Source organism: Kogia breviceps, chromosome 3 (genome assembly GCF_026419965.1).
Source record: "Kogia breviceps isolate mKogBre1 chromosome 3, mKogBre1 haplotype 1, whole genome shotgun sequence".
NCBI lineage: Eukaryota > Metazoa > Chordata > Mammalia > Artiodactyla > Physeteridae > Kogia > Kogia breviceps.
In genome coordinates this window covers 121994924-122019185 of record NC_081312.1, presented here as the reverse complement: position 1 = coordinate 122019185, position 24262 = coordinate 121994924, and the positions used below count along the sequence as shown (strand labels likewise).

At 38.8% G+C, this 24262-nt stretch overlaps 1 protein-coding gene across 16 annotated transcripts in view; it reads right to left on the bottom strand.

The window, feature by feature from the left end:
* The window catches only part of AKAP13 (A-kinase anchoring protein 13), a 346588-nt gene that overhangs the window by 42018 nt on the left and 280308 nt on the right, over positions 1-24262 (bottom strand). For 9 of the 16 annotated variants that reach the window (XM_059058817.2, XM_067029577.1, XM_067029578.1 and 6 more), the window contains 3 exons: positions 16886-16928; positions 14997-15129; positions 8295-8469 (listed from right to left, as the gene is read on the bottom strand). In XM_059058817.2, the coding sequence (XP_058914800.1) occupies positions 8295-8469; positions 14997-15129; positions 16886-16928 (351 nt within the window). Of the gene's footprint in view, positions 1-8294; positions 8470-14996; positions 15130-16885; positions 16929-20755; positions 20882-24262 lie in introns of all 16 variants that reach the window. The other 7 variants (XM_059058814.2, XM_059058815.2, XM_059058816.2 and 4 more) reach the window with 1 other exon arrangement.

Sequence of the window (24262 nt, the reverse complement as noted above, 5' to 3'; positions counted from 1 at the left end):
GGCAAGATCCAAAAAACCCCAAACAGAACGGATTCCATACTCTGAAAGACTCCACACCAAGCATTCCAAAGACCAAATTATTTGTGGCAGCTGGAAAGAACAGCTGATTATTCAAGGGAAGCTTTACATAACTACAAGTAAGAACTGGAAAGACGCTCTTCTCCTTTCTCCATTAAAGTCACTGAAATCCTAAAATAAGAATAGAGTTTTGGCTGAGTTTTAAAAAACACACAACCCTGTCAAGTTTCCCATAAATTAAATTACTTTGAAGTAGTCCCGACAAGGGGCTTCAGTCCCTGCTCTCACCATTTGTTGGTTTTCCAGGAGCGGACTGCAGAGAAACTACAGGGAGGCTTTGCTCCTGCTCCTTGCTATTTCTAGCATCTGTGATCTTGACCATTTCCATCTAAGGGACTCAGCTTTCACCACGACTATGACTTCAGACCGGTCCAGGTGTGTTCTACTGGGGTCAAGAGATGCTGATTTGTTTTCAAAATTCTATCCTGCTGAATCTCTTAATATGTGCATGCAAAAAGATATATTAAAGTGAATAGACATTTGAAAGACAGGCGAAGATCAACATCAGCCAGCATCACACATAACCATGACGAACCATGCGGCTGATCTCTCTAAACCACGAGTCAAAACTGACTGAGCAGCCACTTGGGGTCTGAAGCTCCAGGGTCAGCAAACAGGGTTAATGTTAAACCAAAAAAGGGAAGCTAAGAGCACAAGGGTTTCCTGGGAGTTAAATGAACTGGAGGGATGCTATGTTTCCTGAGACCCCTGGGAAGATCCTGGACATGAGAGGGGATGGAGGGAGGGGGGAAAAGAGATTCTGAGTCTCCAAATTACTCATATTTTCCACTTCCTGCCAAGGTTACAGATGGTGCTTCACACACACAAACATGCACTGCAGGCACTGTTCTTCAGGAAGCTGGAGAGAACCAGCTCATTACTTTTGTTCCTTCGGGAAGATGACTACATGTTGTTCCTTTGCTTTCAAGCCTTGATTTTTTTCCCTCTTTTTTTAAGCGGCAGGCAGCACCCTGTCAACAAACAGACCTTAATGCCACCACTAAATGTAGAGTTTATTTCAACATTACCTCTGCAGCGGACTGCAAAGGCATAGCTGAGATAGGAAGCCCCTAAGATTCTGAGGTGGGGTGGCATTTAAACTAAAAATGTATTTTTGCACCTTAGGTGCATAGTAGGGTAATAATCAGGCCCTATCAAACAGTTCCTTTTTGCCATCTGATTCTTTCAGTTTATTTATTTTAAATTTTATTAAAAAAATTTTTTTTGGCCACACCACACGGCATGTGGGATCTTAGTTCCCCAACCAGGGATTGAACCCACGTCCCCTGCACTGGAAGCACAGAGTCTTAACCACTGGACCTCCAGGGAAGTCCCTTGATTCTTTCAGTTTAAACTGAAAAACATTAACTTTTCTTCCTTGTTTTGCTAAGCGGGTGGAACTAAGATAATCTGTGACATTTTCAGTTTGATCAAGTGATTTCCATAAATCAAAGAACCGCTGGCAGAGGACATGATGACTATACTTCCTCCCCCAGACTGATTCTCCAAACAGAAAAGACTCTTGTGATGACACACTGGACTCCATGAAATAATCTGCTTCCAAAAGAAATAGACACCTGAGGTGACTTAACATTAAAAATTACAAATTAAAAAAAAAAATTTACAAATTAAACCAAAAAACCCCCATGCTACTTATTATAAACACTGTTAGCATAAAACTAGTAGTCAACCTATTTTACTGATTTTCTACTTTTAAAAAGTCTTAAATAAAATATTGTTATATTGTGTGCTATCAAATATGTAAAATATTTAGTATAGATATTTGAACTATAATTTTAACATTTACTTTTGAAGTTAATAAAAGAGAAAATGAAGTTGTTTTGATGGATCCAAAAATGAGAAATCAGGTGCATATTATACTTGGATTTCACATAACTACCTCAGCATCTAATTTATGCCTGTATTTAGTTTTGCATACATAACATAGAGAATATCTTCATTTTCATAGATAAGCTGGTACAAATATTAGCAGTTAAAAAAAAATGGCTTGCCTTGCAATTATATTACGTTCTTCAGTTAATTCGAGATGGAAGGAAAAATCCAAACAAGTAGGTAGACTGACAGCTAAAGTTAATATGCTGATGTTAAAATTTGGTTACACTTTTGAGCATGTATATTTTTAAGTGGGTTTTAAATTAGTTTAAATCCAAAAATCTGGAACTTCCAAAACACCAGTTCCACAAAAAACATTCTGAAAACCACTGTCCTAGCTACCAAACTATTTAATTACTACACAGATGTGTGGCTGAGAAGTTCCATCTACAAGTCTCAAACCTCTTTTTTAAAAAAAATTTATTTTATTTTTTGCTGCGTTGGGTCTTCGTTGCTGCGTGAGGGCTTTTCTCTAGTTGCGGTGAGCAGGGGCTACTCTTCGTTGCGGTGTGCGGGCTTCTCATTGTGGCACCTTCTCTTGTTGCGGAGCACGGGGCTCTAGGTGCGCGGGCTCAGTAGTTGTGGCGCATGGGCTTAGTTGCTCCGTGGCATGTGGGATCTTCCTGGACCAGGGCTTGAACCCGTGTCCCCTGCATTGGCAGGCGGATTCTTAACCACTGCGCCACCAGGGAAGCCCTCAAACCTCTTAAGTCTGTTTTTTCCTCACCAGTACCAGACCCCACACAAGTTGAATCTCCATGGGTTGCTCTGGTATCCTTGGGCCATAGAAGTTTCCAAAAGGTACCCCAGGTGTCCCCTCCAGGGGGAGTTCTGCCACAAGCTATACTGACAGCATAAAGCAGTTCAACAGTCTGAGGTGCCCTAGGTGTATTTCATCATGAAGTGAGTCCAATAAAAGAGAATTTCTATTTATGTTTCACAGGAAAAGGTATGAAAAAAACAGAACTGGGTTTAGGATGCCTGGTTAAAAGAGGTGTGTTCTCCTACATCATAGTGGGTATTTTTGCTACCTGACAAATCAATCATATGTCAGTTGCAGGTTTAGTAGTCACTGTAGTCTAACACAGACTAATGATACAGTCAAGGAGAGTATAATTCAACTCTTTTAACCTGGAAATAATGTATACTCAAAAATCAATGACAATGATAAGATGTTTCATACACTGACATATATTAGACTTTTTCCAGCCTGCATTTAAATTGAAAAGTAACCTGGAGCTAGTCATGGAAAAAGTCATCCACTCACTATAACCACAAACTGGTCCTCTATAGCACAAAGAAAAGTATTCTTTGGGTCCTCAAACAAGATTTTCTCTTTCTTTTGTCCCTAAACCTTCTGATAATATTTCACTTCACAAATCAGAACTGAGAGTTGGTGGGATCAACGATACTGCTTCTTATTCATGCTGGTGCTATACAGAGCAACTCTCCGTAGGTCTTCTGTCAGGCTGACTGCTTTCCAGAGATCATTTTGTTCTTTGTCATTAAGTTCTTCATTCAACATCAACATATTTTGCTCTTTCATCAGAGACCAGCTGACAACCAGAAAAAACCTTTGAAACTACCAGTGATCTGATGTTTACATTTTTTTTTACTCAGAGAAACAATATTTAAGTACAGTCTTAAAAAATTCAAACAACACAAAAGTATAAAATAAAAACTTAGTCTCCTTCAATCTCTCCTCTCCTAACCTATTTTTCAAATTGTTAACAGTTTGGTGTATATCCTTTTAGATATTCTTATACATCTACGTAAACAATTACTGTTTACTTATCTGCTTTCTGTAAATTGGGATCATACATACAGTTCTGTTTATTGCCTCTCAAGTTATCAAAATGTCTTGGAAATCTGTCTGTACCTGCAGAGCTATCCCAGTGGCTGGCAAACCATGGCCTGGGGGCCCAAGTCAGCCCACATCTGTTTTGTAAATACAGACTTATTGGAACATAGTCACATTCACATTTATGTCTTGTCTATGGCTGCTTTTGTGCTGCAAGAGCTGGGCAGGGTAGTCACCACAGACACCTAATAGTCTGCAGAGCCTGATGTACAATCAGTTCCTTCACAGAAAAAGCTTGCCGACCTTTGATCTATTCTATTTTTACTATTGGCCTAATATTCCACCTGATGAATATCTTATATTTTACTGTTGGATATTTAGTTCCTTTAAAATTTTCCACAATATGAATAATGCTGCAATGAGTAAGTACCAAGGATTATACCTTGAGAACTCTTCTTTCTTTCTTTATTTAATTTATTTATTTTTTTGGTGGTGCTGGGTCTTTGCTGCATGTGGGCTTTCTCTAGTTGCGGCGAACGGGCTACTCTTCATTGTGGTGCGCGGGCTTCTCGCTGCAGTGGCTTCTCTTGTTGCAGAGCACGGGCCCTAGGCGCGCGGGCTTCAGTAGTTGTTGCTCACGGGCTCTAGAGCACAGGCTCAGTAGTTGTGGTGCACGGGCTCAGTTGCTCTGTGGTATATGGGATCTTCCGGACCAGGGCTTGAACCTGTGTCCCCTGCATTGGCAGGCAGATTCTTAACCACTGCACCACCAGCGAAGTCTCGAGAACTCTTCTTATAAGCCACTGTGTAACAAGCAACTTGAGAAAGGTGCCTCTAATTATATATTCCAACCACTAAGAAGAAGGGATCATCATGTGATGTGACAGAGGTGCTAAATATGACTACAATGGCAATCAGATTACAATATATAAATGCATCAAATTAATGCTTTGCATTATTTAAGTTTACACAGTGTTACATGTCAAATATATTCAGTTTTAAGAAAGAGTAAGAGAAAGGTGCCTGCCACATTCAGCTGCTCAATGAATATTTGTTGATGAACTGCTTTTGAATGAACCACAGTGCCTTGCAGAGTTTAGGCAACTGATCTTTGCTGAGTAACTTAAGAAACTCAAATGCATACTTACTGGTAGTTAAATGTAAAAAATAAATCCAGTCTGAAGTCATCAAGATCTCCTAGAATGTTCGCCCAGCTCTCCCCGTACTGAAGCAGAGGACAGAGTGGAAGCCATTTTCTCTTTTATATATATAATAAATATAAATCAGAACAATCCACTGAGGATACAGAACACTGAAGTATGTGAAAATCTCCATGAAGATTCTTCAAGAACTACTTTCATTCTTGAAGTTTTATTCAGTTATTTTTCAAACCTACCCCTTGGTTGTGTAGTACTCTGAGCAGTAGAGAGCATCCCCCTCAACTGGGGACAGGATAAGTGGTCTCAGGGCACATAGTGGGAGTTGGAACTGAGACCCCTAAATAAAGCCAACAGCTTTAAACTAAAGACTGTAACAGCCATGCTGAAGGGCCTGGAAAAAGTCCACCTCTCAGGGTCCTGCCCTCCCCAGGACTCTGAGTGAGAATTCATTCTGTATCACATATGAATCCAGGGTCCAAATTTACACCATCCATATCTCCTGGAACCCTGAGTTAAGAAATCTTCTCTAGAGGTTTAATGGAATCCCAATCTAGGAATGATGAAGCCCTGAGGGATCCAGCTGAAACAAATGCAGAACTGCTGCATCACAGGGTCACTGTGACAAAACAGGGAATCTAGAGGTTCCCACGGGAGGGAAAAATGTCTTACAAACTTACGAAAAAAAAAAAAAAACCCAGATACCATGTAAGGAAGCAAACTGCTATGAAGAAGCGTTAGCAAATGCACAGGCAAGAGAAGATGCTGAGAGTTATTAAAAGTCCCTAATGGAAAGAAAAGAATCTATACTGCTCGGGGATTTTCTTTTCTACATGCTCAGTTATGCATTAGTTTTCTAAAAAATATATTTTATTGAAAATACATATTTAAAAATTACGTTTTATAGCAGAAAGCAGGTGTTCAGTCTGCTGTACTGATGAAGTTCCTTGAATATTAATTTTATGCTGCCAGTCAAGAAATATGATCTTTCCCTATTCTTCTCTGAGACCAGTACTCCCAAAATGGAGATCAGGCACTTTGCAGGAGGAATGCACAAAATGATCCTTTGAAATAGGGGAGGAAATTTTTATAGCTCTCACTTATATTGACTTAAAAGAGAAATGGAGTTAATATATAGACTAATAAATGGGTGGCTCACTCAGCCTTAATGTTAGGCGGCTTCCTGTTATGTTTGATCCTAGAGGATTCTGGAAGGAAGAAGAGGCTCTCGGAAGGTAGGTCAGGGATATGTAACAGTTGCACCCTTCCTTGTTTGTTTACTTGCAGCATCTTGTGATGAATGGAAATTTACAGGTGCTCAATAAAGTAAACTTATAAATTATATTTAGTTTCAACTAAAATAAAATGAAAAAGAGACAAATTCCTACAAAGAAACTGTGCATCTAGGACAATATTAAGGAGACTAATAACTAACCAGCAAACAAGAAAATGGCAAACCTGACTTCTCGTTCCTAGAATGAGCTCCTTGTAATTATAGTATAGAACATGTATGTAATTTTTTACACACACACTCCACACACACACATACCCCATGTGAGTAGACTAAGTATGTTTTAATGATAGATAAACATACTAAAAAGTGCTTGGTGACTACTGCCCTAGACAACCAAGTTATTCTAGTATTGAGAAGCTGTCTGTGTCCAGTGGCTAAGAAACTAAACTGGTGACTGGTTTCCTAAGAATGAGTCCTATTAGAACCTGGGCTCCAGAATAACATGCTGGGGGGATACTGAACAGTGACAGTCTCGAGGTCACATAAAATGTATTACTATGCTGGAGCTGTTATCATCGTCCCGGTAAGTCACACATGAAGGAGGACATAAATGTATGTGATATGTGCACACTAGGATGAAAAAAGAGATGAGAGCTCCCCGGAAGTTTTCTTAAAAAAAAGGACAGTAAAACAAATATGGCTGTAGACAATATTGGGGTATTATATATATTATATTTTATATATAATATATATATTATATATATATCCATAAGAGGCATTTTATAAGCACATGAGTGTTAATGCCAGTCATTTAAAAAGTCACAACAGCTGCAGCGTGGATAAGACAGGCTGTGTGCCAGCTGTCACTCCACTCTTTCTCTAAATATCAAGAAAGCAAGTGAGTGGAAATTATTATTGCAGTAACTTTGACTCTGCTCAAATAAAGTTTGAAAATTTTCAAATTTCAGTAAGTTAACTATTTTTAGTAACAGATCACTTGGGATACTTCACGTAAGTGACTGAAATCAAGACAATGTCATGACATCATGGTCTGAGGAGTGCTTCTTGGAGTCTGAGTTAGTCACTATTTGGTCTGAATTGGTTACAGGTATGACAAGATCTGAATCACCTCAGCCTCTGGAAGAGTGGACCTTCACACTGGCCACTTCTGACCACAAGCAGCCTCCTTGATTTTCCTTGGTGTGCACTATGAATATTATTACTTTCTATCTGTGTGCAACCACAAAATTTTGAGATGTAGTGCCTCAGAGCAAGGATCTGCGAATTAACAGCCTGTGGGCCAAATCTGGCCTGTAACCTATTTTTGTATGGCCCGTGAACTACAAAGGGTTTTTACATTTTTAAATGGTTGAAAAATAGAAAAGATTAATATTCCATGACACATGAAAATTACATGAAATTCAAATTTCACTGCCCATAAATGAAGTTTTACTGGAACACAGCCATACTCATTGGTTTATGTATTATCTATGGCTGCTTTTGCACTACAGCAGCAGAGTTCAGTAGTGTGGCAGAGACTGTATTGCCCATGAAGTCTAAGAAGTCTGCTATCTGCTCCTAGACAGAAAAAGTTAGCCATCCTCTGTCTCAGAGCATATTGTCAAAACCAGGAACCAAGTTCAGTTAACAGACTTGGTTTTAAGGTGGTAGTAAGCAGGTTAGCAAGAGGTCAACACGGAACATCTCCGCATGCGAAGGTACTCTCCCTCTCCCTTGGCAGTTTCCATGACTTGACGCTGGTCAATGGCTGAAGCATATACCAAAGTACTAGAGTAAAAAATGAGCATATATGACCTGACAAGGGACTGCTGGGTAGCTTGAGGGTTTGAGGTTATGAGACTGTTTTCATGCTGACATGGACTTCTGGAATAAGGTAGTGGCTTAGGGACAACAGGACAGAATATTTAAAATTGGGCTGTCTGAAAAAATTATAGGCTGTATGTTATATAGCTAGAATTAATTTCTTCAATGCTATTTAAAGAAAGATAGAAAAAGGGCTACGTCTCCACATAAACGAGGAACAGATTAGGGGTGGTAAGGACAGGAAACTAGAAATGAGTTTTTCTGAGCCAAGAGAGTTCCATCACACAGGAAGAAGCACATCTCTTACTTGCACAAGTATAGGCGTCTTTGTTGGTGAAAGGCTTCGTGCACTGGCTACAGCTGATGGGACCCACAATAGGGATGGAACTGAAAGTGTGCCCGTTCAGAGTCTTCTTGTCCTTCTCCTTCTCTTTGGAATCTTTCTCCTTCTCCTTAATTTTATCTTTCTCCTTTTCCTTTTCCTGCCAAAGAAAACAATCGACAGTTAACTGAAGGCCTTCAGTTAACACTAGAAGGCCTTCCCTTCTGGAAGGGTACCCAGCTGGCATGTGGTCAACAGTGGCTGGTGAATGTTTTGGATGAAAATTCAGAACACTGTCCTGGACAAAATTTTTTTTTATTAAGCTGTGGGCATTTGAGCTACATTAGAAAAACCTTAAGAGGACTGGGAAGGCTAAACAGTTCTGTCAGTGGCTTATTCACTGGTTATTTATGCCAACAGACACATTCATTGCCCAATGACCAGCACCAGAGAGAAAGAGGCTTCTGGTGCTGGAGGAGGAGGAGTCTGCAGTGGCCATGAATCCTGCTCAGTGAGCCACAGCTCGGCCCACAGGTGAAGCCAGCAATGAGTTCAGGGCCAGCTGCAGGCAGGAAGCAGAAGAAAGGATGGTGACAGTTCTGGGATCAGCCTGAGGGAGAGGAAGGATGATTGGGCAGCATCAAAAATGACTCGAGGGTCCCCTCTGACTGCCTCCCAGTCATCGCATATCCCCACGTGAGGGCACGTCTCTGATGTTTCCTCCCTCACTCTAGCCAGAAATATTAACTATCCCCCCACATATACACTTTCTGTTCTTACTAATTAGAATTTCAGGGTTCATAGATATTAACTTTAGCCCAATTTTCAAATTGGGGGAGGAGGGATTTAAACTCTAAATATTTAAAGAAATACTAATGAGTGCTAGATCCTTAATATACTACCCAAAGTAGCCAGGGACATTTCAGGTACACACTACTGTCAGGAGACAAGGGCTGTGGGGTCTAACTATATGCTCTCCACAAGAGGTCCTTCACAAACATGGCTAGGCACACGCTTGGCTGGTTAACCAATACCAAACGAATAATTCTCTTTCAAACTAACTGGACCATGAACTACAACTCACAGAGGTAGGTAGAATGCATTTAATACTTGTCATCAGCACTAGCCTTGGGGTACCCATTTTCCAGGGCATACAATACTACTGTTGTAATCTAAAAAAATTCCTGGAAAATAGGTACCCCAAAGTCAGTGATCCTGACAACTACCAAATGCCTTACATTTTGAATCAATGCCTTCTACATACATTATTTCATCTGATTCAATAATTCTGAGGTGAGTAGAGTGGGCATAATGCTTCCCATGTTCTAACTGAAAAGAGCAAGATAATAAATAGCAGCTAAAAGTTTGAACAGTTACTGTGTGCCAAGCACTGTAGTATACAATTGACATGAATTTTCTCATACATTGGGTACAACCCAATGAACTAAGTACTAGCTATGATCTCCATTTCACATTTGAGGAGACTGAGGCTTAGAGATGTCTCATACTAGAGGCCACATACCAGTAACTGCCCAAGCTGGAATTAAGTTCCAGATCTGCCAACTCTAAAGCTCAGCTCTCATTCACTACGCTCTACTGCCAAGGGCTGGAGAGGTCTGTTGACTCACAGAAGGTCACACAGCAAATGATCTGCAGTTAAAATCAGAACCCAGGTCTTCTGACTTCCTATTCAAAACCCATTTGCTATACTGAAATGGTGAATATTTGCTAAGTCTATGATTCATGTAAACTCCTTTGTTAACAGAATGAATATGGTAAAACTCTAAGAGCCAAATTGCTACACTTTAGAACCATAAAAAATAATGGAGAGGAAGGGAGAAGAACAAACTACTTCACTTTACAAAACAGGAAACTGTTCTGAGTGAAAATTAGTAATTGCTAAAGTATGCAAAACGAATAAAAATTGAGTTTTTCTAATAATTTCTTTCTTTTAACTAAATTTTGCTAGACTTCATACGTAAAATGTTAAACTGAAAAGCACCTGACATTTTGCTCAAGAAAGCGAAAAAAAAGCATGCTGTAAGAGTTAAGAAAATCTTCTATGGGGACTTCCCTGGTGGAGCAGTGGTTAAGAATCCGCCTGCCAATGTAGAGGACATGGGTTCAAGCCCTGGTCCGGGAAGATCCCACATGCCACTGAGCAACAAAGCCCGTGCACCACAACTACTGAGCCTGGGCTCTAGAGCCCGTGAGCCATAACTACTGAGCCTGTGTGCCACAACTACTGAGCCCACGTGCCGCAACTACTGAAGCCCACGCACCTAGAGCCCTTGCTCCGCAACATAAGAAGCCACCACAATGAGAAGCCTGCACACCGCAATGAAGAGTAGTCCCCATTTGCTGCAACTAGAGAAAGCCCGCGTGCAACAAAAACCCAACGCAGCCAATAAATAAATAAATATATAAATTTAAAGAAAAAAAGACCTCATTTCTACCTTTAAAAAAAAAAGAAAAGAAAAAGAAAATCTTCTATGGTAACTCTCTCAAGCCTTGCAATGCTCTTCGAATCTGAATAGATAACAAATAATTTCCTCATCCTTTGCAACAATCCAAACTAGCTCCTCCAGGGATAAAAACAACACAAAACAATAAACTCCACTGTCTCTTTCTGTATTTATTAGGTCAGTGCTTTAAAGAATTCAGGCGCTTACCTCCCCATGTTTTGGTCCTATGAATCTCACTGTTATAAGGGGTGCTTCATGAAACCGACCCCATTTTACCGACATGATTCGATCCCCATGCCAGGAAATGTGTTCTCACGGAAGGAGGGGCTCATGCCAGCAGGGCACAGCCCAGCAGCTTCGAGCTGCCATCAGAGCAACCATTAGAGAAACGGTAAGAGGAAGCCACGGACTGGTTGAGAAAGGGAAGGAGGGAGGGCTGAGGCTGCTTGTTTCCTTAAGACAAGCTTAACTATTTGCATGCTGCCAGTACAGCCAACCACCCTAGTTAAAAAGAACACAGGACACGAAAGAGAACAAATTCCCCCTAACACAGTGTGTGTGGACAGTACTTAAGTTGCAAGATGGGAACTCTGGCAAGATTGAGGCCGATTTTTTAACACTAGAAGTTAAGGAACACATCTATTTAATTAGATGTGCTCATTTTATAAAAAGCAATACATTTATGAAGAAAACTTTTTTTAGTGAAGTCGTGCCTCTGGGTAAGGCGGTGATTGGTAGTTTTCTGAAGTTTGACTTTTCCTTGTTTAACACCTGCCAAAATGCTTTTTAAACCTGTGTGCTGGGGAAATAGAAACTAAGAATATTTAAAGAGAAAACTGCAGGTAACAACTATACTAGGATACTATGAGGGAAAGTGATTTTTTCGTTTTTCTAAACCTACCATTTGAGACAAGTAATTACAAAAAAAAAAAACCAGAGAACTTTCTGGAAAACTGTGAAGCATGCTGTGATTAAGCAACTGTCACACTACAGGTCTTTAATCAAAGAAGGAACGAGAGAGATAATGATATTTAATGCTGATTTAAGCCTTTGCAAACACAACTCTACCCTAGTCGGCACCTTTGAAAGGCGGAGGGGTTTAGTTCTTTTTTAGACACACCACAGGAACTGGGAGTTGAAGCTGAATGTCTTGTTACTAAGTCATGGAGTATATTAACAGCTGTGCAGGAGTCTGATCCTTACATCCGAACATACCTGCTTCAAATCAGATTAAGAATTTGTCTCAAACATCCCTAACTGTCCCCCTGTTGTTTGCAAAGAGGAAAGCTTAGAAAGAAGAAAATCAGTGTGACAGGATGGTTTAAAGAAGGGTCACCCCACTCCCTCTGTGAATGCGGACATTATGCATATTAGTGTTTAAATACTCTGCAGCAAGTAAACTTACTTAGCAGGAAACAGTACTACCTCTTAAAGATACTAAAGACAAAAGCAGAAACTGCCAGTCTTCCTGTTATACTTCCTGTTTAGGTTCTCCCTCTTTCAGAAAAAGATTCAAATATTTACCTTATAACTCATGCCAGTTAATGAGAATTCTTAAAAGGACATATAAAGGATGAGTACTCAATTTCCCCCAAATTTCTCATATACTGGCTACAGGTATGAGAATATATGTATAATATATATAGTGTATACTATGTTATACATAGTATATTATATATACTATAGAGTGCTTATACTAATTAACATAAAAAACCAGTGCTAACATTTATAGTAGCATCTTCAATTTTTTAAGCATTATGGAGAACTAACATTATTCAATCGCTAAGGAAAAGAGTAGAGCTAGCATCATCACACCAAGAAATTATTCACACTTATTTTTGTGCTATCCTTTAGAGAATAAAATACTTCTGAATGGTTAAGCTCTCCTGTGGGTACAATGGCAAATAAAGACAAGGTATTTAATTTTAACATAAAATATATTACTTCACCATTTCCCCTATTTCTTACTATCTTTTGGTATACTGACAAAAGCTGAGCTGTCCTATGGGGGGATAAAACAACCTTATTTAAAGTGAGCTAGTAACAATGATCAAAGGTGACTCTTAAGCTTCTTAATATATTTGGCTACTGGGGCACCTAAACCCCTGATAATGTGAAAAGGATTGCAATCCAGGGTTATAGATTTGTGACTTTTTGTGAATTTCCATCACTAGAGATAGCACAAGCCCCCAGAGATCAAACCTTGAAGCCAAGAGCCTGAAAGAGGAAGCAGCTTCATTGCAAAAGAGTGCTTCACTTTGACAAAGGAGAAGATGGGAGGTGACAGGTCAACTGATGCCGTCTTGCCACTGACGACAGGCTGCACTTATACACAAATTGCCTTCTTTTCTCCTGCCCCTTCTCTTCATCCCCCTACTAGCAAACTCCACTCCTTTGAGGTTATGAAAAAAGTTAAAGGAAAAAGATACTGTGCAGTAAGTTCACTCTTGTTGAAGAGTGAACATGAAATGAAGAGTTCTACTTGCTAGCAGTCAGATCACAAGATATGATCTAGTCTGTTACCTGAAGCATACTTCTCTGCACTTCAGTCTGTAAAATAAGGAAGCTGGTGCAAGACTTTTTTAAAGGTCAGGTTCCAATTTCTAAATTCAGTCTTACATTGTTTCATTCTTGTCTGTTTGTATTACCTTGTCAATGCGATCACTGGTGTATTCACTGCTCTGCCCTTAAGTCAGTGGTATTAGGGGGTGGATGGAAAGGGGGATCTCCACTTTATATTGGTCTTCCAATTAAAAGTTTGTTTGAAGAAAAGATTCCACCATTTAAAAACAAGATAAAAAACAACAGCAACATTTGAAATCATCCAAACAGATCATAAAAATTTTCAAGGTAAAGACTATGTGGCTTTGGTTCTTTTGGGTGCTTGTTAGTACCTAGCAGAATGCTGGTAACAGAAGCCACTCAATAATATTTGGCCAAATTATACTGAACTTTCAAGGAGATTTTCTTTTGTTGGAGCCAACCAGTGTCCAAGCTGGCGGTGATAAGTAAGATAGATATGGCTCTATTTTAAGCCTTGCTGCCGTAATGTAGAATAATGATAAGCATTCTGCCCTCTTTAACCTTAATTTTTTTGAATTATAAAACAAGGCTAAGCGTGACGTTAACGCTTAAATATGCGACTATTCTAGAAACGATTTGCTAGACTTTTTTTCCCTACAAAATTCTGAATTTATTATTCCAAGATTAAGTATCATTTCTACATTTTATACTATTTGTAAAATAATAGTTCACGATTTGCTAGACTCTGCATCTTTTCCAGTTCGCCCATTTTCTGTCCATTATGCATTTGGGCAGGAGAAATGAAGAGAAAACACAATTCTGGTGGCAGGTTTTGTAGAAAAATTTATCTGAGTGATGACCAAATCTAGTATCTGCTAAAAGAAAGAGATCTTATTTACAAAATCAGTAAAGTACATTGGCTCTATTTCTACCAGCCCACTTACCTAACGACCTAAGAAGCTTGTCTGCATTTGCGCTGGTGGCGGGGGTGTAGGTGGCGTGGTGCGTGCACTTTTACAACGATACCCTTGCGTCCTGTGCTTGTTTATTCCCATACTTCTAAGTACATACGTACCTGTGTATATGTGTTTAACACACACATATATAGTGATTCCTGTGCAAGAACTCCATAACTCATTTCCTTTTTTTTTTTTTCTTCTTATTTTGCTGGAGTTTGGGTGGGTGAACAGAGTGTAGGGGAGTGCGAGGCAGAAAGTTTATCCCCACTAATTTGAAATGGAATCTCTTGGTTTAGCACCAGGAATTGGTATAAGAGAGTTAATGCCCTTTTTTCCCCCTTTCTTTCTAAAAATACATGAAAAAAATATTAGAAGAGTAGTTATCTCTACGTGGGATTATTACAGGTAATTTTTATTTCCTAAATTTCCCAGATAAGGTACCTTACTCCTAGAAAAGGGAGATAATATCTACCATACACGGTTGTAGAAAGGATTGAATGAGATTCTATATGGAAAGTTCTTAGCCTATAGTAAAAACTCAATTGGTGGTAGCACCTCTTATTGTTATTTTCCTTGCTGCTAGTCTTCTTCAAATATTAGGCTATTTGAGCCAGCATCTCTGAACTTATTTCTACTTGTCCCCATCATTTAATTAGTTTCCTGGTGTGTGCAGGTTGTGCCTGGAGCCTACTGAGGGCCTGCTGAGGTGGTCACACAGAAGCGCCCATGAGAGTACTTACCCTGCTCTTCTTACTGCTGGACATTTTATTCCTGATGTAGCTGAACGTACGACTGACTTTTGTTCCACTCTTCCCTTCAAAATCTTTCTTGGAGGGGCTTTGTGGCAGGAAATTAAAGTTCTCTTCTGTTATACTAAATAGAAAAAAGAAGAGTTTTTAAAAAGATTATAGAAGTTGATTTTTAAAAATTACAGCACTCTACATATAATTCTTTGTAACCATCGTTGTCATATATTATTTTAGCTACAAGTCACAGCCAACTTATATACTCACATGCAAATGGGAAAAGGTGGACAGAGGCTGACGAATGGTTTTATAGAATAATATCTATCCGAGAACAGAGCACGCCAGAATGCCCATGTTCTAATGTCAAAGCTTGGCTAAGTTTTCTTATATCACTTATTAGTGTTTTACTAACGGGTTTTCGTGATCTGATGATAGAGTCTAAAGATCAATTATTCATTAATTATTTTATCTGAAATTTTTTAATCTAAGCACCCATTTATAAACTTCTTTGCATTAAATACGTGTTTGAAAAGAAACCCATTATATGTGATGCAAACCAAGGAATTTTTATGACTGAATGGATATCCAAGTTCCCTAACAGCAGAGATCACACCTCTTTTTCAGTCCTCTGGCACACTGGACAATCAATACGTGAATTCAGCTATGCACAATTTCAGGCAGGCAAAACAGTAGGCAAAACTGACACCTAGTGTAGAAAGATCCATTCTAGGAGTTTCACAGAGATCCAGATGTACTGACCTACTTATTTAGTAGGACACCTGTATTCTAAGTTCATCCACAATGGGCATGTCTGGACCCTAGGAAATTCACAAAGGTTGATTTCCTCAAAGAATGCTGGGCCCTTGTACACATAATGATTTGTATACATATACAATTATGTACAGTTGTATACATAATCTATTATATAGAAATCTATTCAAACTACTTTTCCTAGGTGTTCTGGAACAGTTATGTTAGAAGTTTTCCATAGAACGTAGTGTAGTGTTTGCCTCAAGGGCCTCTGTGAGAGGGCAGACAAGCAGAACCACAAGGGTCCTATTCAGTAGCTAAAGTCTATTTATATATAAAATATTGTTTACAATATAAGGCAGTCTGTTACTAAGATAAAGGGGAAATGGTGGGAAAATCACCACTCTAGAAAGAACAAAGAATAGGTAAAATATAACAGAAGTGCAAAGAAGAGCACTCATATTGAGAGAGTTCTGGATCACTGAGTCACAACTGATGCCTTTGTGAAAAGGAAGGCAACTTAAAAACCACTGTGGGGTAACAGTCAGAACCCCATTTATGCTTAAATTAGAATATTTAATCTCATAAGCTTGAAAAGAGGAATACAAAAATAAACAATGAGTCCAAATAGCAATCTTTTGCCTGTTGTCAAGTAAAGAACCAATTCACTTATTTGGACAGAGGTGTGTACCATATCAATGGATACTGAAGAAAATAGCTTCAAAGCTTAAACTGGCTAAGAAGGCAGCAATACTGCATGAACACGAACACACACACACACACACAGATTATGAAACAAAATGTTCTTAAGACTTAGGAATTATAAATTCCCATAAGCAAAGAGTGCAAAGTTCATAAAGTTAAATATAAGTGTATCCTTATGTGAATAAATGCAAACTCTTTATTATTCAGATGGTGTAAAGAATAAAGGTGGAAAACTATTCAAGACGTTAATTAAAAAGGATATAGCCTTCATTAAAAAAACATTTCTAACTACTATTCCAAATTTATCAGTCAAGGAAGTAAGATTCGAATGAGCTCAATTAACTTAGTTTGCCTAAATGCCGTTAAGACATTTCGGATTTCCTTTATTTCATCTTGGGAAAAGGAGTAACAAAATAAATATATAATACCTCTCAGTCAGATTAGCATTGGTGTTGTGGAAGGGCCGTGAATCTAGAAAACAAGAAAGGCAGAATAAAAGTTAGAACAAAAGGATTTTACCTGGATAACAGATAAAATGTTTAACGTTTTTACAACTGACACAGATAAAGCAAAAATAGCCTTTGAAAGCCAGTGTGGGATGCCTTCTCCTCATGAGTGTTTGGAAGAAGGAAAAATTAAAAATGAAACCCTCAAATCAGAACAGGAAAATTGGCAGCAATGGGGAGTGAATTTCCCATGTGGCAAAAAATTTTAATCCAGGATTCAAGTCAAACAAACCCCAAATCAACTTAAAAACACACACACACACACAAAAAAGACAAGCTCAAATGCACGTTTAATTCCTGTTCTTGTGAAGGTACAGAGCCCATAGGCCATCTTTCTGAGATGATGTCAGAGGAGGAATATACAAAAGGAAATTAAATGTCATCCTGTATGCTGTTAATTTTGCTTTCATATATTTCTATGCTAAAAATCTAGCTAATATAGGTCTGATATTTTCTTAAGCATTCCTAGAAATGGATTAGTGAACAGGAAAGAGCATCAGAGCTAGCCTATAAGGTCTAGGCCCTGCCACTAATTTGAGGTGAGATCTCTGGATTTCATTTCTTCATCTATGAAATGAAGAAGATAAAACAGATGCTAAGGTTCTTTCCAGGTTGATACTGATCGAATGAGTAGGCCAGATACATTTTTCCTCCTTCCACAACTATCAGACCGTAAACTAAAATGGGTCATTAAATCTAAGGCTAAGTCAAACAGGACAATAACTAGAACAAATATAGAAGGAACAATACCATTATTTTACCTACGACATGTTAATCAAGGTTGAGCTACTTTAGGACTTAGATGAGAGAAAGGCCGCAATCACACAATGATAAATGGTTTCCAAGGTTTTAGGAGATCAGGTATAGAAACACTTTCAGTGTATGATTCCAGGTAGACAAAGGTTGCTCTGTATAACTACTGTTATAATGCGGACAAAACACACCTTTTCTCCTTGAAGTTACTGTGAGTAAAACTTTAATTTGATAGAGATTTGAAAATGTTCCACTACCAGATTACCAGCATTTGGAACTCTTAAAAACTCCAAATTGTTCCAGATTCTGAATAGAAATGCAAAGTTGAAGTTATTACTAACAAACAGCCAACAGGTGGAAATAATGCATGAGAAACTTAAAAATGAATTCTAAGTCTTCAAAAGATTGCTTTCTATAGTTTTTCCTTTTACTTATTTGGGGTTCTTCTTCTATTGCAGTTATCATGCATGGTTAACAATAGCCAGAAGAAAGAGAAAGATGAAGAGTAAGATTTGGGATCTATCTTCCAGTTCTGCATGATCTAAGTGTGAAACCATCAGCATTTTAACCTCAGAATGCCTTAATTTACTTAAACAAAAATCAAGAGTATGATTTAGGGGGCTTTAAAACTTTTTCCACTCAAGGAGCCCTGAATGGTATAAGCAGCATTAAATTCTCTCAGGCTGCCAGGATTCTGTTGTACACTTTATCAATTACCTAGTAAGTTACCACCCTAGTGATATGAACAAAGTAAAAATAAACCCATAAAGAAAAACACCAACCAGCAGAGAGCATGGCCAAAAATAAGCTCCCAGAAGGTCTCTGTCAAATAAACTAAAAACAAGTAAGTGATGTGAATACTGGGAGAATCTATGACTCCTATAAGAATTTCCAACTTTTTTGCTGCTGAAAGGTATTTTAATTCATTTACTATGACCTCTGAGATATGGTTCTGAAAACAGCGATTAATCCACCAATGTTTCTAAAATGCCCCTGAAATTCCTAAAGTGTCATCAACTTTTCAGGGCATCTAAGAATATGATATAACCAGTGTTACTTCCATGCTATAATTGTAGACAGAAGCAAAGAAATCTGTCATTGAAGTTAGCTTATGAAGTACTGTTGCACGTAAATAGCATATTTCAACTAGACCTTTTTTTTTTAAAGGCATGAAATAATTGGCGGACCTAATATAACAATATTCCAGGACTGGAACTATTGGATGGACGCAGTCAATATTTTTTAAAGTATGTTCCTTGGAACACTCGTCTCATGAGATGTTACACATCATCGTGAACATACTGTAGTTAGGTTAGTATGTTTGGGAAACACCGCATACTGAACGTTGCCTTCGAAATTCACAATGTATACATTAGCCTTTGAAACCTGCTTAAAACAGTTTCCTAAATTTATATGGCCAAGAACCAACCCTTTCTTTTTCTTCCTTTTCCCCCTTCCCCATAATTCTCACTGTTCACTGTGAAAATTGTTCACTGTGTTCAAAGGGACACATTCTGAGGAATGCTGGATATTTGACTCAAAGGTTTCTTCAAGCTTCTATACTTTTATGATTACATCAGGTTGGATTAACTGAGTAACCAGTGCTGATTAACTGAATAAACAGTCATAATTTTACTAGTGGTAGAAGAAATACTACTGGGACCTTAGTTTTTTTTCTGCCGTGCTGACCTATTTCTCAGCATATTACAAATACTTTGAGATGAAACAGCTTTGAGAATTTCTGAACACTCAAAGTTGCTGATGAATTTTCACAACTTCCCTCCTATGACAACTGGTACAGACTGAATATCTTGTGTTCCTAAACCAAATTCCTTTTAACTGTGAGAAAATATTGAACATATAAGACCTTCATTTGTGCATAAGCCACTCTCCTTTAAGAACAATGCAAAAATGTCACCCTGAGCTTGATATTGCTTAAGTATTAAATTTTAATATTTAAATATTAAATAATTATTTAGATATTGCTAAAACTCAGGATCAGCAAATGGTAGGGAATTAGGATGCTTAATCATATGGATATTGTAATTGCCTGAGACTCATGAGTTATATGAAATGAAAACAATTCATTATTTAACTTTATATTAGAAGTAGTTTTTCCATTAAAAATAGCAATCCTGGAATCATCTAGAAATCCCGCACAACTGAAAACAGTGATTTTCATGGGGGTGGGAGGGATTCATTTCCTCTCCAAACTTACTAAAACTGATACCTTATAAAGTTTTTAAACTAGGTTATTATCAAGTAACAATATAATAATCTGAAACCTACAGTGTAGTTAAAAGGATTGAAAAATAAAAGTTCAAAAGGAGAAAAGGTAGGGAAACAAATATCTAACTTCCACCCAATAATCCATGTGGTTTAATCTCAAAGAAAAGGTATTCTTAAATAAATGGTCTGGGGGGGTCCCTGGTGGCCCAGTGGTTAGGATTCCAGGCTTTCACTGCCATGGCCCAGGTTCAATCCCTGGTTGGGGAATTGAGATCCCACAAGCCGTGCAGCACGGCCAAAAAAACCTCCAAAAACAAACAAAAAACTGACAAAGATTTAAAAAAAAAGAAATGGTCTGAAAGGTGAGAAGAAAAAAGTTTAACATTAGTTTTTAAGTATAACAAGTGGACATCTAGGTATCTGTCCCATGAGACAAAAAAAGCAAAATAATGAAAATGAAATTTACATGATCAAATGGAAAGTTTTGTGAAATTACTACTCAGCATTACAAAAGGTACAAGGTGGGATGGGAAGCCCTTATGCCTTTGAAGGTATCTCTGTTCTGAGAGGGTGTCTCAGGCCCTGGAATCAGGTCACTGGATCAGTCAGCACTGGTAGTGTAGAGACGACAAAAACTTTGTTGTTTTATCCAAATTAATTTTCAAAGCAAAGCATGAAGACGAATGATTTATAAATGATGACATGCAAGGGGAGAAAAGTCCCCAAATTTCCTAGTACCAAGCCTATAGCATTTTCAGCACTGGTCAGACACTGGAGAACAGCCATTGGACCCCAAAGTTGCTTACTTACTATGCAACTCCTCCTCCTCACCACTGGAATAAGAGCCAAGAGAAAAGAGAGTTTTAGACTTAAGGAGGAGCGGAGGGATGCTGACGGAGAAGGAGATCCGCGTTGTTGGCTGCATCTGCTGCTGGGCTGAGGAGTGGGTGGACAGAAGACGTTAGAGCATGCAGATCATACCAGAACAGAGTGAAAGGCACCTCAGACCCACAGTGCCGAGAATAATGTCATTGGCCTGGATGATTCCAGGAGAGCCTGTCTAGGTGGACAACGTAATGTATTCACATTTTCATCTTTATTTCTGAATATGCAGAATTCTAATGCAGCTTAAGAAAATTCATCCAACCAATACATACTTGTTAGATTAGGAAGACAAGAAGTATATTACTTTTCACAATCATCATTTACAGCTGGAGTTTTTTTCCTTCAAAGTAAGGAAATGCCTGGAGTGGTGGTGTTCCCTCAGGATCCCGTACTTGGCTCTCTTCCCCCTCACCCCAAATCCCCTCATTCACTGTCTCCCCTTTGAGTACAATTTGCATGTGATATAGTGGTGACTCCACAACTTTCTATTTTCAAGCCAGGTCTCTCCTTTGAATTCAAGCCTCATTCATCTCACTGCCCACCTGTGGGTGGATATCCCACAGCAGCTCAAACTGAACAAGTGCATATATCAACTTACCCCCTTCCTCCTGACCTGTTCCTCCTCCTTTATTCCTTCCTTTGGTGAGTGGTACCTAACATCTAACTAATGCAGAACACAAACCTGGGTACCATCCTTGAATCCTTTTATCACATCACTCAGTCCTTTTGATTTTGCCTTCTAGAATTCTCTGAACATCAACTTTTCCCTACTGCCAGTGCTCTACGGCCTGGTCCAGGCCACCATCTACTTTCACCAGAATCCTGCAATAGCCTTCTACTGATCTACCAGCCTCTCCTCCCCAACACCTTCTTCAGTGTGGTCTCTCTGAAGTGTTTGAATCAATTAATTAATCGATTTAATCAACTTAAATCACTCCATTGCCCTCAGACAAGAAGCCCAAATTCCTCAGTCTAGCTTTCCACATACTAGTTCACCCAGCAAATTCCTAGACTCCTCTTGGTCTCAACTCTGGTATCACTTCTCCCCAGTAAGCCTTCTCTGGTCCCTCAAGTCGGAGGCTCCTAAACACCCAACGTTTCTTTCAATTGCTGCATTTATCATCTTCTGTTACACTCAACTGTTCTCATGTCCATCAGTTTAAGTGTGGTGAGAAAAGGAACTGTGTCTGGAAGTTCATCCCTTCTCCCTTCTCTCCTTCCACTAGCCTGGTGCCTAGCAAAGAGTAGGTACTCAAATATTTATTGAATAAATAAATTAATGAATGAATTTCCTTTTGTCAGGCTTCTGGAAGCTCAATAACCTAAATAAAATGAAGGAAAAAGCCCTGTATCTACCCAACACAAAAGCCACTCCACACCCCAGATAAATGCTAAGTGATGACAGACTGCAGGGTGCAGCCACTGCTAGTAACAGAGATCACCTGGCACAAATTCATGTACACTGGCTTTTTAGGCAGCGACGGTCTAGTACAAAAGAAAGATACCATTTTAATGTTTGTTCTAAAGTATTTCCAAATGTAAAGCAAATTTAGGAAATGAAAATGAGCTCTCTTATTACCCCAAATCTAAGAGTATCCCCTTCTTTTGTCACACGATCATGGATCATAAAGAGAAACCTGCTTTGTATGAATAAGGAGTATCTTCAACATATATGGAAAGAATATATTCTGTTAACACAGGGATTCAATTTTACAACATACTCAACTTTAATGACTATGTGTATATTCCAGCCTTGCAATATAATCAAAAAGACCAATATAAAAAGTCTATTTGCCTGACTGAATTTTTGTTCTGACAAATTTGTCAAATGTTACCTTCTCCAAACAGAACTAGCCTAAGAAAATAAATGTATTCCAATAAAGTCTCATCCCACTGTCCAGTTAGAGAGAAACTAAGAACAGAAAGTAAAGATAAAATATCCTCATTAGCATCGATGCCTAACTTTCTATACTCCCACCCTGATCTTTGGTCGCATGGATCATTTAGCTTTGAAGATCCGGTGCATTTTATATATGTAAATGCCACACTTCAAGTTCTTAAGAACCACTTAGCTTTTGTAGTCTAATGCGAGCTATACAATTACAAGCTAGTGTTGCCATCAAAACATGCATAAGGAACTTGGTCAATTCACACATCATGAGTGAAGGTCTGAGAATGATTCCAAGGACAAGTGCGATTTGTGAACACCGTTCTTTGTGATAACAAACCCTGAAAAATGAAGGGCAAAATGAAATCTCATTAAGAAGCCCAGGAGGTTAAATTGTCTAATGGGTATCATTCACTTTTTAATATTACCACCACTAATATGCTTAGCAGGGATACAACCAAACAGTTTACTGTTTCTAAGTATCTTCTGGGTGCAAGCAGTGAAAAGTTAAAAAATATAGTCTTGTTAAGGGATTGTCTGTAATAACTGAATTATTCCATATCTGCAAAATAAAGTTTGTTTTTAAGCTCTACTGAGAAACCATCTGAGTCTCCTGGCAAGCTGGAAGTCTCCACTCAACCCTATGTTGGGAACACATTTCCTGGAGTGGTTCCTCTGAGGGCAGTCCTCCCCGGCATTTTCCCACACAATACATGCCGCATCAGTGCTACTCTGATTCCCTAAAAAGATGAGCCAGCAAGATTCCTCTGTTATGTTCCCCCCACCAAGACAGCAAATGGAAGACACGGGCTAGGACAGCTTTCCTGCCCATTACGGTTCCTAAATCAGCTGTTGCCCATCTACTTTCCACCCCCAGAAAATGACACAGAAATATTTTAGTCGTCACCTTTATGTGGTATTGTCCTCTACATCAATGAATTTTTGAAACAGATTCCAGTTTGGGAATAATGCTGAGTTTGTCTGTTTTTCTAACCTGGCCAGTGATCCAGTGATGGGATATTCCAGACAACAGCTCGGTGGACACACGTTTTCAGAAATGCTCAAATGGTAACAGCTATGAAAGCTTGTGGGAGAAGCAGCTAATTTCCTTCAAGGTAGAAGCTACAACACAAGTAATAGCTGGGAAGTAGTGAGATAAGGCTGAGTTTAGGAAGTACTGTGTCCCTAGACACAGCCACTTAGAGAAAATGAGGGACCACGTTCTAGTTTCTTCATCATTGCTTAGACTCTGGTCAGAGAAAAACGGACCCCGGCACTGCCTGTACACTGTGAACTCATTCCATAAAGATAAAAATGCTTACCATAAGCCAGGAAACACGCTAATGTGAATTTTAAATAAATTCAACTTAAGCCCTATCATATTATTAGCACTGTTTAATAGTTCAAGGACCCAAGGTCACAAAGCCACTACGTGTGCTTACAATAAAGCATTAGTTAAAATATCTTAAGTGTACCACACACTTTAGCCTTTAAAACCACTGGGTAGGTTTTAATTATGATAGTTTCAGCAAGGACGACCATGG